This window comes from Heptranchias perlo, chromosome 28 (genome assembly GCF_035084215.1).
Source record: "Heptranchias perlo isolate sHepPer1 chromosome 28, sHepPer1.hap1, whole genome shotgun sequence".
Taxonomy (NCBI): Eukaryota; Metazoa; Chordata; class Chondrichthyes; order Hexanchiformes; family Hexanchidae; genus Heptranchias; species Heptranchias perlo.
Genome location: NC_090352.1, coordinates 794345 through 810830, shown reverse-complemented (window position 1 = coordinate 810830; position 16486 = coordinate 794345). Strand labels below are relative to the sequence as shown.

Sequence of the window (16486 nt, the reverse complement as noted above, 5' to 3'; positions counted from 1 at the left end):
GGAAACAGTATAGTATTAGGTGGAATCAGACTAAGAGAAAATACAGGAAGGTCAAAGGTAGGTTTAGACTGCACGTGGGTTAATGCACGAAGTGTGGTAAATAAGGTTGGTGAGCCGCAGGCGCAAATAGCCAGACGGGAATATGATGCAGTGGCCTTAATCGAGGACAGTCAGTTTGGATTTGTTAAGGGAAGGTCTGACTAACTTGATTGAATTTTTTGAGCAGGTAGCAAAGAGGGCCGATGAGGTAGTTTGATGTAGTGCAAATGGATTTTAGCAAGGCTTTTGACAAGGTCCCACATGGCAGACTGGTCAAAAAAGTAAACACCCATGGGATCCAAGGGAAAGTGGCAAGTTGGATCTAAAATTGGTTCAATGGCAGGAAGCAAAGGTTAATGGTCAACGGGTGTTTTTGTAACTGGAAGGCTGTTGCCAGTGGGGTTCCACAGGGCTCAGTACTAGGTGCCTTATTTTTTGTGGTATATATTAATGATTCAGACTTAAATATAGGGGGCATGATTAAGAAGTTTGCAGACATACCAAAATTGGCCATGTGGTTGATAGTGAGGAGGAAAGCTGTGGACTGCAGGAAGATTTCAATGGACTGGTCAGGTGGGCAGAAAAGTGGCAAATGGAATTCAATTGGAGAAGTGTGAGGTAATGCATTTGGGGAGGGCAAACAAGGCAAGGGAATACACAATAAATGGGAGGATACTGAGAGGTGTAGAGGAAGTGAGGGACCTTGGAGTGCATGTCCACAGATCCCTGAAGGTAGCAGGTCAGGTAGATAAGGTGGTTAAAAAGGCATACAAGATACTTTCCTTTATTAGCTGAGGCATAGAATATAAGAGCAGGAAGGTTATGCTGGAACTGTGTAAAACATTAGTTAGGCCGCAGCTTGAGTACTGTGTACAGTTCTGGTCACCACATTACAGGAAAGATGTAATTGCACTAGAGAGGGTACAGAGGAGATTTACAAGGATGTTGCCAGGGCTGGAGAATTTTAGCTATGAGAAAAGATTGGATAGGTTGGGGTTGTTTTCTTTGGAACAAAGGAGGCTGAGGGGAGATTTAATTGAGGTGTATAAAATTATGAGGGGCCTAGATAGTGGATAGGAAGGACCTATTTCCCTTAGTAGAGGGGTCAGTGACCAGGGGGGCATAGATTTAAAGTAATTGGTCGAAGGATTAGAGGGGAATTGAGGAGAATTTTTTTCACCCAGAGGGTGGTGGGGGTCTGGAACTCACTGCCTGAGAGGGTGGGAGAGGCAGAAACCCTCATCACATTTAAAATGAGCTTGGCTGTGCACTTGAAGTGCTGTAACTGACAGGGCTACGGACCAAGAGCTGGAAAGTTGCATTAGGCTGGATAGCTCTTTTTTAGCCAAATGGCCTCCATCTGTGCCGTAAATTTCTATGATTCTAAGATAGGGAAGGAGAAAAAGGAGGCGGGGGGGGTGGCAGTATTGATTAAGGAGAGTATTGCAGTGCTGGAGAGAGAGGATGTCCTGGAGGGGTCAAGGACAGAATCTATTTGGTTAGAGTTAAGAAACAATAGAGTTGCCATTACACTACTGGGTGTATTCTATAGACATGATGTGGAGATGCCAGTGATGGACTGGGGTGGACAAATGTAAGGAGTCTTACAACACCAGGTTATAGTCCAACAGTTTTATTTGAAATCACAAGCTTTCGGAGGCTTTCTCCTTCGACTTACCTGACGAAGGAGGAAGCCTCTGAAAGCTTGTGATTTCAAATAAAACTGTTGGACTATAACCTGGTGTTGTAAGACTCCTTACATTTATTCTGTAGACCACCAACTAGTGGGAAGGAAATAGAGGAACAAATTTGCAGAGAAATTAGACTACAGAGTTGTGATAATGGGGGACTTCAACTACCCTAATATAGACTGGGATAGTAATAGAGTAAAGGGGCAAAGAGGGGGAGGAATTTCTGAAGTGTGTTCAGGAGAACTTTCTTGATCAGTGCGTTTCCAGCCCAATGAGGAAGGAGGAATTGCTGGATCTGGTTCTGGGGAATGAGGTGGGTCTAATGGAGCAAGTGTCAGTGGGGGAGCATTTAGGGAACAGTGATCATAGTATCATAAGGTTTAGATTAGTTATGGAAAAGGACAAGGAGCAATCTAGAGTAAAAATACTTAATTGGAGGAGGGCCAATTTCAGTGGGTTGAGAACGGATCTGGCCCGGGTAAATTGGATTCGCAGATTGGCAGGCAAAACTGTAATCAAACAATGGGCGGCCTTTAAAGAGGAGATGGTTCGGGTACAGTCTAGGTACATTCCCACGAGAGGGAAAGGTAGGGCAACTAAAGCCAGAGCTCCCTGGATGATGAAAGAGAGAGAGAGAATAAGATGAAGTAGAAAAAGGGGGTGTCTGACAGATGTCAGGTTGATAATACAAGTGAGAACCAGTCTGAATGTAGAAAGTCCAGAGGAGAAGTGAAAAAAGAAATAAAAGGGGCAAAGAGAGAGTGTGAGAATAGACTGGCGGCCAACATAAAAGGGAATCCAAAAGTCTTCTACAGGCATGTAAACAGTAAACGAGTAGTAAGAGGAGGGGTGGGGCTGATTAGGGACCAAAAAGGAGATCTACTCATGGAGGCAGAGGGCATGGTTGAGGTCCTAAATGAGTACTTTGCATCAGTCTTTACCAAGGAAGAAGATGCTGTCAAAATCACAGTAAAAGAGGAGGTGGTTGAGATACTGGATGGGCTAAAAATTGATAAAAAAGGAGGTACTGGAAAGACTAGCTGTACATAAAGTAGATAAATCACCCGGTCCGGATGGGATGCATCCTAGGTTGCTGAGGGAAGTAACGGTGGAAATTGCGGAGGTACTGGCCATAATCTTCTAATCCTCCTGAGATATGGGGGTGGTGCCAGAGGACTGGAGAATTGCAAATGTTATGCCCTTGTTCAAAAAAGGGTGTAAGGATAAACCCAGCAACTAGAGGCCAGTCAGTTTAACCTCGGTGATGGTGAAACTTTTAGAAATGATAATCCGGGACAGAATTAATAGTCACTTGGACAAGTGTGGATTAATAAAGGAAAACCAGCACGGATTTGTTAAAGGCAAATCGTGTTTAACTAACTTGATGAGGCTTTTTTTTGATCAGGTAACAGAGAGGGTTGATGAGGGCAATGCGGTTGATGTTGTGTATATGGACTTTCAAAAGGCGTTTAATAAAGTGCCACATAATAGGCTTGTCAGCAAAATTGAAGCCCATGGAATAAAAGGGGCAGTGGCAGCATGAATACAAAATTGGCTCAGTGACAGGAAACAGAGTAGTGGTGAACAGTTGTTTTTCGGACTGGAGGGAGGTGTACAGTGGTGTTCCCCAGGGGTCGGTACTAGGACCTCTGCTTTTCTTGATATATATTAATGACTTGGACTTGGGTGTACAGGGCACAATTTCAAAATTTGCAGATGACACAAAACTTGGAAGTGTAGTGAACAGTGAGGAGGATAGTGATAGACTTCAAGAGGACATAGACAGGCTGGTGGAATGGGCAGACACGTGGCAAATGAAATTTAACACAGAAAAATGTGAAGTGATACATTTTGGCAGGAAGAATGAGGAAAGGCAATATAAACTAAACGGTACAATTCTAAAGGGGGTGCAAGAACAGAGAGATCTGGGGGTATGTGTGCACAGGTCATTGTATGTGGCAGGACAGGTTGAGAAAGTGGTTAAAAAAGCATACGGGATCCTGGGCTTTATAAATAGAGGCATAGAATACAAAAGTAAGGAAGTCATGTTGAACCTTTATAAAACACTGGTTCAGCCACAACTGGAGTATTGTGTCCAATTCTGGGCACCGCACTTTAGGAAGGATGTGAAGGCCTTAGAGAGGGTGCAGAAAAGATTTACTCGTATGGTTCCAGGGATGAGGGACATCAGTTACATGGAGAGACTGGAGAAGCTGGGGTTGTTCTCCTTAGAACAGAAAAGGTTAAGAGGAGATTTGATCGAAGTGTTCAAAATCATGAAGGGTTTAGATAAAGTAAATAAAGAGAAACTGTTCCCATTGGCGGAAGGGTCGAGAACCAGAGGACACAGATTTATGGTGATTGGCAAAAGAACCAAAGGCGACGTGAGGAAAAACTTTTTTACGCAGCGAGTAGTTATGATCTGGAATGCATTCCCTGAAATGGTGGTGGAAGCAGATTCAATATTGGCTTTCAAAAGGAATTGGAAAAATATTTGAAGGGAAAAAATTTGCAGGGCTACGGGGAAAGAGCGGGGGAATGGGACTATCTGGATTGCTCTTACAAAGAGCCGGCACAGGCTCGAAGGGCCGAATGGCCTCCTTCTGCGCTGTATCCATTCTATGATTCTATGATTCTATAAGAACTAGTTGTCGGGTAACAGTCCCTCGAAGCTGGGATTCCCGCCCACCCATGTGGTTTGAACAGACTCAGGCCCTCATTCTGCCACATATCAGGCTTTGCTTTCCTCCCTAACCTCAGTCAAGATCCATTCGAGAGTTGAACACATTCCACTGTCAATCACCATCAATCTGTGTCGAATGAAACTGACACAGGCGGTGAGCGCCTGTAGTGCCAGGTGTTACTCGAGCCGTCGCCGTGTCTCTGTGATTGAAGGTTGACGTGTGAGAACAAAACCAGGAAACTCCTGTGTGAATCACTGACATCAGAATCTGATCAGGGCTCCAGCAATGTGGCCAATTGGCCAGGAGGTCATTCTTCTGGGTTTGTATACACAAGAGATGTTTATAATAATGATGTGATTTACTGATACAATATTATCACATCACCGACTCAGTCTAAACTCACTAAAATCAAATCAGTTTATTAGAAACAAATGTAAAAATCAAAGATTGCACTGGAATAGTTTGTGAAATACTGGGTATTGCCCATCCTGTACTGGGTATTGCCCCTCTGTACGGGGTATTGCCCCTCCTGTACGGGGTATTGCCCCTCCTGTACGGGGTATTGCCCCTCCTGTACTGGGTATTGCCCCTCCTGTACTGGGTATTGCTCCTCTGTACGGGGTATTGCCCCTCCTGTACCGGGTATTGCCCCTCCTGTACCGGGTATTGCCCCTCCTGTACCGGGTTTTGCCCCTCCTGTACCGGGTTTTGCCCCTCCTGTACCGGGTTTTGCCCCTCCTGTACCGGGTTTTGCCCCTCCTGTACTGGGTATTGCCCCTCCTGTACGGGGTATTGCCCCTCCTGTACGGTGTATTGCCCCTCCTGTACCCGGTATCCACAGGTTAGTTCCAGGAAACCCTGACAATCGTCTCTTATTAGCAGGAAATCTCCATGGTTTGAAAGAGCTGCAAGCAGCAAGTGGCATAAAAGAAACACAGGGCATCTGAAACTGTCATTTGTAAGACGTGCGGAGCCTGCTTTCCTCATTGTGTTGTTGACTAGTCCGTGTGTCACTTTAGGACACACTGTTCTGCTGAAACATCAAGCATTGAGAAGGCCATTGTTAACTTAAAGTGGCATCATCAGCAAAGGAGCAGGAGTCCTGGCTCTTTGAAATTAATTTATTTTTTGAATTGATATACTTCTGACAACGAGCAGCCCAATCACAGTATTAGTGATTCTACTCCTATTATCACTCCAGACAACAGTAGTTTCGAGATTTCCTCCCAACCTAAATTGCCAAGTTTGAGCGTTGAGCTGTGCTGGTGTTCAAACTCACCTCTGATTTTGGAAAGGGTCTTACAGTCTCAGTAGTTCAGAGCCACTTACCTGGTGAGAGAGCCAGGTGGTAGTTACAGTCCCAATAGAAAGAGCAACATCACAGTGTCACTGTGCGTGTCCGGGAGATCCATTTCAGGGGGTAAAATCTCATAGTAAGCAATTTCAACAAGAATTGTATCCAATTAAGAGGCCGGATGATGAAAACTAATGAATGAGCAATCCTATGCTAAACAGCTACTACAGTTAACGATTATACTTTGCATAATAAATACAGAGTGGTTCCTAAACTAATTGACAGACACTGATCAATATTAAACTCAGTGAGTACATATCAGTAAAAAAATTACTTTGCTTCCTCAGTACTCAAAAATAACTAAATAACTATTATATAAAATAATAAAGGAAGTATTAAAGCTTGAGTTAAAGGCTGTAATTCAATCTTGAGATTCTGGCACTGGCAACTCACTCCAGCTTTTACAGAGCCTCATAATTCGAATGAGTCTTGGTGCCCACTGCCAGGCACCATTCTATACAATACCCGTCCGGAACCAGTGCAAGGGTTAGAGGCAGTAATACCAGTGTGGAACCAGTGTAAGAGTTAGAGGCAGTAATACCAGTGTGGAACCAGTGTAAGAGTTAGAGGCAGTAATACCAGTGTGGAACCAGTGTAAGGGTTAGAGGCAGTAATACCAGTGTGGAACCAGTGTAAGAGTTAGAGGCAGTAATACCAGTGTGGAACCAGTGTAAGGGTTAGAGGCAGTAATACCAGTGTGGAACCAGTGTAAGAGTTAGAGGCAGTAATACCAGTGTGGAACCAGTGCAGGGGTTAGAGGCAGTAATACCAGTGTGGAACCAGTGCAGGGGTTAGAGGCAGTAATACCAGTGTGGAACCAGTGTAAGAGTTAGAGGCAGTAATACCAGTGTGGAACCAGTGCAGGGGTTAGAGGCAGTAATACCAGTGTGGAACCAGTGTAAGGGTTGGAGGCAGTAATACCAGTGTGGAACCAGTGTAAGGGTTAGAGGCAGTAATACCAGTGTGGAACCAGTGCAGGGGTTAGAGGCAGTAATACCAGTGTGGAACCAGTGTAAGGGTTAGAGGCAGTAATACCAGTGTGGAACCAGTGTAAGAGTTAGAGGCAGTAATACCAGTGTGGAACCAGTGTAAGAGTTAGAGGCAGTAATACCAGTGTGGAACCAGTGCTCAGTGCAAGTCCACAATGAGAACAGTGAAGCTTTGAGACAGAGGTCCCAACACCAACACTATTCCAGGGTTTCCCATGGCCCTAAATCTGTACTTTACACATTTGGCACAGTTTCTGATAAAAAGTCATTGACTGAAAATAACAGTTCATTTAAGAAGTTACCATCATCAGTGAATGTTTGCACAAGCTGAGCTTTGAGGGTGCCTACTTCCCAAACTCCAATTGCCATCCCCGGGAAATACCATGTTTTGGTGCTAAAATCACCCATTAAGTCCAGCCCTACTCTTTCTGTACCCAGGCGTTAGGGGTGATTCCGCAATCCTGGGATCCCAGCGGAGGCATTGTAGCTCCGGCTTGTTGACATGAAGTTTCCCACTTGCATCGTGGGATTGAGGAATCACCCGCCATTTCAACTTCTCACTGACTTTGTGTACAAGTTGGGGCCGTTGCATTGCCATGCCCGGTGGGGTAGTGCTCTGAGTGACCATCATGTGCTCCACCAGGCTCCCAGTAACTCAACTTCTCACTGACTTACCATCCTCACAGCTGTTTCCCATGAATCCTGGGCAGCATCTCCATTCCAGGGCAGTCACATTCTTGTAGGACACCTTGTACGTGGGTCTGATGACAGTCCTGTAACTAGCACAAGAAACTAATCAAGGATGTGAGATCTTCAGGCACAGTTCAAAACTTTTATTTATTATTTCCTTAATAATTTTTTTTTTTGCTCTTAATCAAGGAGTCTAAAGAATAACATGATCCTACACAATAGGAACAAATACAAAGCCAGGATGGGAAATCTACGATTACTTGGATTTAAGAAATCCTCCACAACTACCTGACCTTAAATACAGGAACGACTTTCTCTCACAACCTCCACTGAGATGAAAGAGCAACACTCTGGATCTCCAATGCAGCGACCCTCAGAATGGGATGACTCGGGTAATGTTTCCTAGTTGGCAAATTCCTGGTTTTGGCCAAAGTATCAAACTGAGACTACACACCTGCCCACAGAAAAAGAAAGATCTTGCATTTATATAGCGTCTTTCACAACCTCAGGACGTCCCAAAGCGCTTTACAGCCAATGAAGTACTTTTGGAATGTAGTCACTGTTGTAATGTCAGAAACGTGGCAGCTAATTTGTGCACAGCAAGATCCCACAAACATCAACGTGATAATGACCAGATAATCTGTTTTAGTGATATTGGTTGAGAGATAAATATTGGCCCCAGGATAGTGGGGAGAACTCCCCTGCTCTTCTTCAAAATAGTGCCATGGGATCTTTTATATCCAACTGAAAGGGCAGACGGTGCCTCTGACAGTGCAGTACTCCCTCAGTACTGCACCAGGAGTGTCAGCCTGGATTATGTGCTCAAGTCTTTGGACTGGGACTTGAACCCACGACCTCTGACCCTGACTACCCACTGAAAGAAAAATAAACTCAGCAACTGAAGCCCCTCCCACTCACCTTCACCATGAGGAGCTCAGGAACATCACTGGCAAATACCTGGGTGCACATTAGGGTCAATCCTGGAGCGCTGACCCGGGAGAGTCAGTGGGCAGAGGGAGCGCTGACCCGGGAGAGTCAGTGGGCAGAGGGAGCGCTGACCCGGGAGAGTCAGTGGGCAGAGGGAGCGCTGACCCGGGAGAGTCAGTGGGCAGAGGGAGTGCTGAACCATGAGAGTCAGTGGGCAGAGGGAGCGCTGAACCAGGACAGTCAGTGGGCAGAGGGAGTGCTGAACTAGGAGAGACAGTGGGCAGAGGGAGCGCTGACCCGGGAGAGTCAGTGGGCAGAGGGAGCACTGAATTAGGAGAGTCAGTGGGCAGAGGGAGCGCTGACCCGGGAGAGTCAGTGGGCAGAGGGAGCGCTGACCCGGGAGAGTCAGTGGGCAGAGGGAGCGCTGACCCGGGAGAGTCAGTGGGCAGAGGGAGTGCTGAACTAGGAGAGACAGTGGGCAGAGGGAGCGCTGACCCGGGAGAGTCAGTGGGCAGAGGGAGCGCTGACCCGGGAGAGTCAGTGGGCAGAGGGAGCGCTGACCCGGGAGAGTCAGTGGGCAGAGGGAGCGCTGACCCGGGAGAGTCAGTGGGCAGAGGGAGCGCTGAACCAGGAGAGTCAGTGGGCATAGGGAGCGCTGAACTAGGAGAGTCAGTGGGCATAGGGAGCGCTGAACTAGGAGAGTCAGTGGGGAGAGGGAGTGCTGACCCGGGAGAGTCAGTGGGCAGAGGGAGTGCTGAACTAGGAGAGTCAGTGGGCAGAGGGAGCGCTGACCCGGGAGAGTCAGTGGGCAGAGGGAACGCTGACCCGGGAGAGTCAGTGGGCAGAGGGAGCGCTGACCCGGGAGAGTCAGTGGGCAGAGGGAGTGCTGAACTAGGAGAGACAGTGGGCAGAGGGAGCGCTGACCCGGGAGAGTCAGTGGGCAGAGGGAGCACTGAACTAGGAGAGTCAGTGGGCAGAGGGAGCGCTGACCCGGGAGAGTCAGTGGGCAGAGGGAGCGCTGACCCGGGAGAGTCAGTGGGCAGAGGGAGCGCTGACCCGGGAGAGTCAGTGGGCAGAGGGAGCGCTGACCCGGGAGAGTCAGTGGGCAGAGGGAGTGCTGAACTAGGAGAGACAGTGGGCAGAGGGAGCGCTGACCCGGGAGAGTCAGTGGGCAGAGGGAGCGCTGACCCGGGAGAGTCAGTGGGCAGAGGGAGCGCTGACCCGGGAGAGTCAGTGGGCAGAGGGAGCGCTGACCCGGGAGAGTCAGTGGGCATAGGGAGCGCTGAACTAGGAGAGTCAGTGGGCAGAGGGAGTGCTGACCCGGGAGAGTCAGTGGGCAGAGGGAGTGCTGACCCGGGAGAGTCAGTGGGCAGAGGGAGCGCTGACCCGGGTGAGTCAGTGGGCAGAGGGAGCGCTGAACCATGAGAGTCATTGGGCAGAGGGAGCGCTGAACTAGGAGAGTCAGTGGGCAGAGGGAGCGCTGAACTAGGAGAGTCAGTGGGTAGAGGGAGCGCTGACCCGGGAGAGTCAGTGGGCAGAGGGAGCGCTGACCCGGGAGAGTCATTGGGCAGAGGGAGTGCTGACCCGGGAGAGTCAGTGGGCAGAGGGAGCGCTGACCCGGGAGAGTCAGTGGGCATAGGGAGCGCTGAACTAGGAGAGTCAGTGGGCAGAGGGAGTGCTGACCCGGGAGAGTCAGTGGGCAGAGGGAGTGCTGACCCGGGAGAGTCAGTGGGCAGAGGGAGCGCTGACCCGGGTGAGTCAGTGGGCAGAGGGAGCGCTGAACCATGAGAGTCATTGGGCAGAGGGAGCGCTGAACTAGGAGAGTCAGTGGGCAGAGGGAGCGCTGAACTAGGAGAGTCAGTGGGTAGAGGGAGCGCTGACCCGGGAGAGTCAGTGGGCAGAGGGAGCGCTGACCCGGGAGAGTCATTGGGCAGAGGGAGCGCTGACCCGGGAGAGTCAGTGGGCAGAGGGAGCGCTGACCCGGAGTGTCAGTGGGGAGGGGGAGCGCTGACCCGGAGTGCCAGTGGGGAGGGGGAGCGCTGAACTGGGAGAGTCAGTGGGCAGAGGGAGCGCTGACCCGGAGTGTCAGTGGGCAGAGGGAGCGCTGACCCGGAGTGCCAGTGGGGAGGGGGAGCGCTGACCCGGAGTGCCAGTGGGGAGGGGGAGCGCTGACCCGGAGTGCCAGTGGGGAGGGGGAGCGCTGCCCCAGGATAATTTTTTAATTTAAATAATTTTTTTTAAAAGGGCCCCATAACTATTAAAATAAGGAGTAATATGAGACTCCATACTTTCAAAAGTTAATTTTTAAGTGTTTGGCAGTCGTTAAGATTTACCACGCTGTTAAAACTAAGTTTAGACCTGTATTTTTAAGTATACCTGTTTTGTGGCATAATTAGTTACCTTCTAGCTGGGCGGATAAGCAAGTTGGCGATTTTTCAATGATTTCTCTGATTGCAGCGTGTGATGGCCCTTTAATTCGAAGCTGTCTTATCGCCAGTGAACCAATAAGAGCAAGTTCCAGATTTCTGCGTTTCACTGCACATGTCTGAACCTGGAACTTGCTCCTTCAATTCACCACTAAAGACAGGGAGTGCGGTTGAGCTCCTCCGTAATTTGGGGAGCGGTTTCTGGCCCAATGTCATGGGATCTTTTACGTCCACCTGAGAGAGCAGATGGGCCTCGGTTTAACATCTTATCCGAAAGACAGCACCTCCGGCAGTGCAGCACTCCCTCAGTACTGCACTGAATTATCAGCATAGATTTTGTGCTCAAGCCTCTGGATTGGGACTTGACCCCATGACCTTCTCACTCGGAGTTGAGGCATTATTACTGGCACCTAATGCTGTTCTGTATACACAGTACAATCAGCACAACATTTGGTGCTCCCCTGGCACTGGACTTGGCTGAAGAAGCAGGAAAAGGAATGGCTGACAGAGATGTAAGGTGGAACCAAGGCCTACTGTCCATCTCATCACTGTGCCCCCATTGGATGCATCATTCCAGTGACAGCTACCTGGAATTGACTGAGGAGCAGTGGCTTCTGCCACAGTTTAGCAGTGAGGTCATGACTAAATCGTGCCATCTCCTACATGAGGACCTGCAGTCAATACCTACAATCCAGACGGCATTGCCAATAGTCATCAAGATCACCATGGCACTTCATTATTATACTTTTGGTTCCTTCTAGGTTAGTGCTGGGAACGTCTGGGGACCCAGGTCACTATCGACAGACACATCAAGGGGGTGACTGATGTTTTATTCAGGAGGCCGTGTGAGAAATCAACACAATTCCATCGCACTTCCAGATTTCCACAAGTGCAAAGAGTGATTGACTGAGTATGTAGCATTTGGGCCAGTGCCCATAATGCTGTAGGACACATGAACAGAAAGGGGTTCTACTCTCTAAACATTCAGCTGGTCTACGACCACACAACAGAATAATGCAAGTCAATTCCCATGACCTCAGCAGCCCCCACAATGCATTCATTTTGCACAAATCATTTGCTGCCTTTCTTTGCAGGGGAAAGTAGAGTGCAAGATTTGCAACTGAGAGACTGAGGCTGCTCCGTCAGAGCTAACTAACGATACCGGGGGCGGATTCACAGACAAAAGCAGAGGTCAGATAGACTGAGGCTCATCTGACCACCAGTATCATTAGTGAGCATAGCATCAGAAGCAACTTCAAAGACCACACCACACCCTGCCCAAGGTCACCGAGATCATCGTGACAGGCTGCATCCTCCCACACCACACCCTGCCCAAGGTCACCGAGATCATCGTGACAGGCTGCATTCTCCCACACCACACCCTGCCCAAGGTCACCGAGATCATTGTGACAGGCTGCATCCTCCCACACCACACCCTGCCCAAAGTCACCGAGATCATCGTGACAGGCTGCATCCTCCCACACCACACCCTGCCCAAAGTCACCGAGATCATCGTGACAGGCTGCATCCTCCCACACCACGCCCTGCCCAAGGTCACCGAGATCATCGTGACAGGCTGCATTCTCCATAGCTTTGCTCTGCAAAAAGGGGCTAATCATGGAGAAAGAGAAAAATCAAACAGGCCTGCCAGAACAGAAAGGAGGCAATGAAAATGAGGAAGAGCTGCAGAAACATTAGTGAAGACTGGTATAGCAGCCAGTGAGACAAGACACATTTAGCCAAGTGCCTGAGCTGCCCTTTTAAGGAAGCTTATGGTACATCAAGTACCAACGTAACTAGCCCAAAACGCCTTAGCAATAGTGGAACAAATTTTCAGAGTGTAGCAGCTGGAAACTTATTACAGTATTGTTTCCCCTTGTACTTCACTCTGCCTTTCCTACTCCAACTTATGGTTTGGGCCTCATTACCAATTGCATTGGAAAGTCCTGGTATTTAACCCACCAGTCAGTGGAAGCTCGGATGTTGAAGGGGGAGGTGGGAGGGGTAGGAAGGAATGCTGCTCTGCCGCAGCTACTTAAAGGGCTAAGGTAGCTATTTAAAGAGAAGGGTTATTTTGAATGCGCAGATCTCTGCGCTGCTCCAATTCTGGCATCTTGTGCATCCCCAATTTTCTTCGCTCCACCATTGACGACCGTGCCTTCAGCCGTCTAAGCCCTAAGTTCTGGAATTTGCTCCCTATGCCTCTCCGCCTCTCTCCCTCTCCTTCTTTATGACGCTCCCTAAAACCTACCTCTTTGACCAAGTTTTTGTTCATCTGTCCAGATATCTCCTTATGTGACTTGGTCAAAGTTTTGTTTGATAATCACTCCTGTGAAGTGCCTTGGGACCTTTTACCACATTAAAGGCGCTATATAAATGCAAGTTGTTGTTGTTGTAATGGGACAGCACCATGCAGGACATCTTGATTTAGAGACATTAGGACGTTGTTGCACCAGGAAGTGGGGGGAAGGAGAGTTGTCCATTTGGCACGAGGCATCCTCCCGACAGGACAGCAGTGCAGAATGCCTGGGAGGCAATGGCATAAAGAGTAAACACTGTCCCAACCACCCAGAGAACCCAGGAACAATTGAGGAAACTGTTTGCTGACTTGAATGTGACTGTCACTAGTCGATGGGCAAAGTATGCAGTCAGCAAAGTGTTTCCTCACAACGACGCTCAAAAAGAGCGGGAATGCAGAGCATTTAAAAAGAGCAAGTGAGCAGCAGAACACAAGTAAACAAATTTGGGGATAAAGTGATGCCACAGACAATGTAGAGGGAGGAGCAGCAGAACCTGAGGAATTTAAGCTAAGTGTTTAATTTAAACTTTATCAAATGTTATCAACTTTAAATAAATAGTTACATAAATAAATAATCAGAGCAACTAATTACTAATTAATTTGAAATCAAGCTAAATCCATCTACTAAATATAATCTAGATCTCAAGTGATTCTATTGGTTCTAGCAATAAACTGCTGATAACTAATAAATCAAGAAATAAAGATTAGAAATGGCAGCACAGGCAATGTGACGGGACTGCAGTTTGTGGGAGTCTGTGGACAACAAGGCTGTCCCAGGTTGCCACATCTGCAGGAAATGTCTCTGCCTTGAGACACTCCGGCTCAGAGCCCTTGAGCTGGAGCGTGAGTTAGAGACATATAAGGGAGGGGGAGGAATTTCTGGATAGTTCTCTCCAGAATCAAGTCACACTTCAGAGGAAAGCACAGGTACAGGGGGGGAGAGTGACTGTTAGTCAGCAGGTGTGGGGAACCAAGGGGAGGCAGAGAAGGAGGTCCTGCAGACACTGGTCCTGTCCAACAGGTACAATATACTTGCTATCTGTGAGGATGAGGATGTAGGCTTCGGGGTGGACAGCCAGAATGCGAACCATGGCACCATGGAGCAGGGGGCAGTCCCAGGGGGAGAGGAGAAAAATAGAAAGGTTGTAGTCATAGGGGATTCGATAATTAGGGGGATAGATAGTGTCCCCTACAGTCACGACAGAGAGTCCAGGAGGGTGTGTTGCCTACCTGGTGCACGAGTAAAGGACATCTCGGAGCAACTGGAGAGTGAGGGGGATAACCCAGTTGTTGTTGTCCATGTTGGGATCAATGACATAGGGAAGAGAAGGGAGGTCCTGCTCAGGGAATATCAGAAGCTGGGAACTAAATTAAAAAGCAGGACCTCACGGGTGGTAATCTCGGGATTACTACCCGAGCCACGTGCTAATTGGCCCAGGGATCGGCAGATCAGGAAGGTGAATGTGTGTTTGAGAGACTGGTTTGGGAAGGAGGGGATCCATTTCATGGGACACTGGCACCAGTACTGGGACAGGAAGGAGCTGTACCACTGGGACAGGCTCCAGCTGAACCAGAGTGGGATCAGTGTCCTAGAGGAGAGGATAAATAGGGCCGAGGATAGGACTTTAAACTAGTGAGACGGGGGGAGGGATCTGCTGAGGATAACATAGGTCTGAGGATAAAAGATGAGAGTAAAGGTCAGACTAAGGTAAAGAATAAAGGTAACATAAACGGTCAGGGAACAGAGTATAAAATGACAGGAACAATTATTAAAAACAAATTAAATTGCCTGTACGGCAATGTGCACAGTGACCAAAACAAAACAGGGAAACTGGAGGCAATAATTCATAGAGAGGAGCCGGATGTAAAAGGGATAACTGAAACATGGCTACATAAAGAACAGGACTGGCAGTTAAATATTGCAGGATAAAACATATTTAGAAAGGATAGGGAAGGAAGAAGGGCAAAGTGGGGGTAACTGTACGAATTAGAGACAACATAATGACACTAGACAAAAAGGGACATAACTAACATTAAGATAGAAACAGAATCCATATGGATTGAGACACAGGATAGGAAGGGATTGATCACATTAATAGGCACATTCTATAGACCACCCAATAGTGGAAGGGAAGTGGAGGATGAAATAAGAAGACAAATCCAGGAAATGAGTAAAAGACATCGAATAATAATCATGGGAAATTTCAACTACCCCCAAATAAACTGGCAAGAAGAGGTCGTGAAAGTTGAAAGGGGAATGGAGTTTTTACAGTGTGTACTTTCTTACCCAGTCTGTGAGAAGCCCAACAGGAGAGGAATCACTGCTGGATCTAGTAATGGGAAATGAACCAGAGCAAATAAGAAAAGTAAGTGTAAGGGAACATCTAGGCAATAGCGATCACAATGTAATAAGGTTTACGATAAAGATTGAGAAAGACGTAAGACAGACAAAGACCAAAATAATAGATTGGAAAAAAGCTCATTTTGAGGGAATGAAAATGGAACTAGGGAAGGTAAACCAGAAAAAAAATAAACAAAGAGATAGAACAGCAGTGGGAAATATCTAAGACGGTGATCAGTAGAGTTTAGGAGAAATATATTCCTCTAAATAACAAGAATAAACTAACCAATAATGAACAGTGTGGATGAATAAAGAGATGAGGGAAAAATTGAAACGAAAGAAAAAGGAATACTCTAAATACATCATAGACAATAAAGGAGAGGATGACAAAAGGGAATGTGAAGAGGTTAGGAAAGAAGTAAAAAAAACAATTGGGAGAACAAAGAGGAACTATGAAATTAAGTTATCAAGGAATGTTAAAAGAAATAGTAAAGTATTCTACAGACACATAAATAACAAAAGAGAAATCATAATCCACATTATAAAAAGGATATAGAGAAACTGGAGAAGGGGCATAAAGATTTACCAGGATGATACCCGAACTGAGAGGTTATACCTCCCAGCAAAGATTGAACAGGCTGGGGCTCTTTTCTCTCGAAAAGAAAAGGCTGAGGGGTGACCTGATAGAAGTGTTTAAAATTATAAAAGGGTAGAGACGATGTTTCCACCTGTGGGGGAGACCAAAACCAGGAGTCATAAATATAAGATAGTCACTAATAAATCCAAAAGGGAATTCAGGAGAAATTTCTTTACTCAGAGAGTGATTAGAATGAGGAACTCGCTACCACAAGGAGTAGTTGAGGCAAATGGCATGGATGTATTTAAGGGGAAGCTAGAAAAAAACACGAGGGAGAAAAGAATAGAAGGGTATGGTGATAGTGTAAGATGATGTAGGGGTGGGAGGAGGTGCGTGTGGAGCATTAGCACCAGCTGTTGGGCCGAATGGCCTGTTTCTGTGCTGTAAATTATTACATATTGAATGCTGC

At 47.4% G+C, this 16486-nt stretch overlaps 1 protein-coding gene across 3 annotated transcripts in view; it reads right to left on the bottom strand.

Moving 5' to 3' along the window:
• LOC137344771 (collagen alpha-1(XXVI) chain) overlaps positions 1-16486 on the bottom strand; it is a 579410-nt gene that overhangs the window by 322425 nt on the left and 240499 nt on the right. For 2 of the 3 annotated variants that reach the window (XM_068007902.1, XM_068007904.1), the window contains one exon: positions 7433-7536. In XM_068007902.1, coding sequence (XP_067864003.1) covers positions 7433-7536 — 104 coding nt within the window. The remainder of the gene's footprint in view (positions 1-7432; positions 7537-16486) is intronic. The other variant, XM_068007903.1, reaches the window with a different exon arrangement.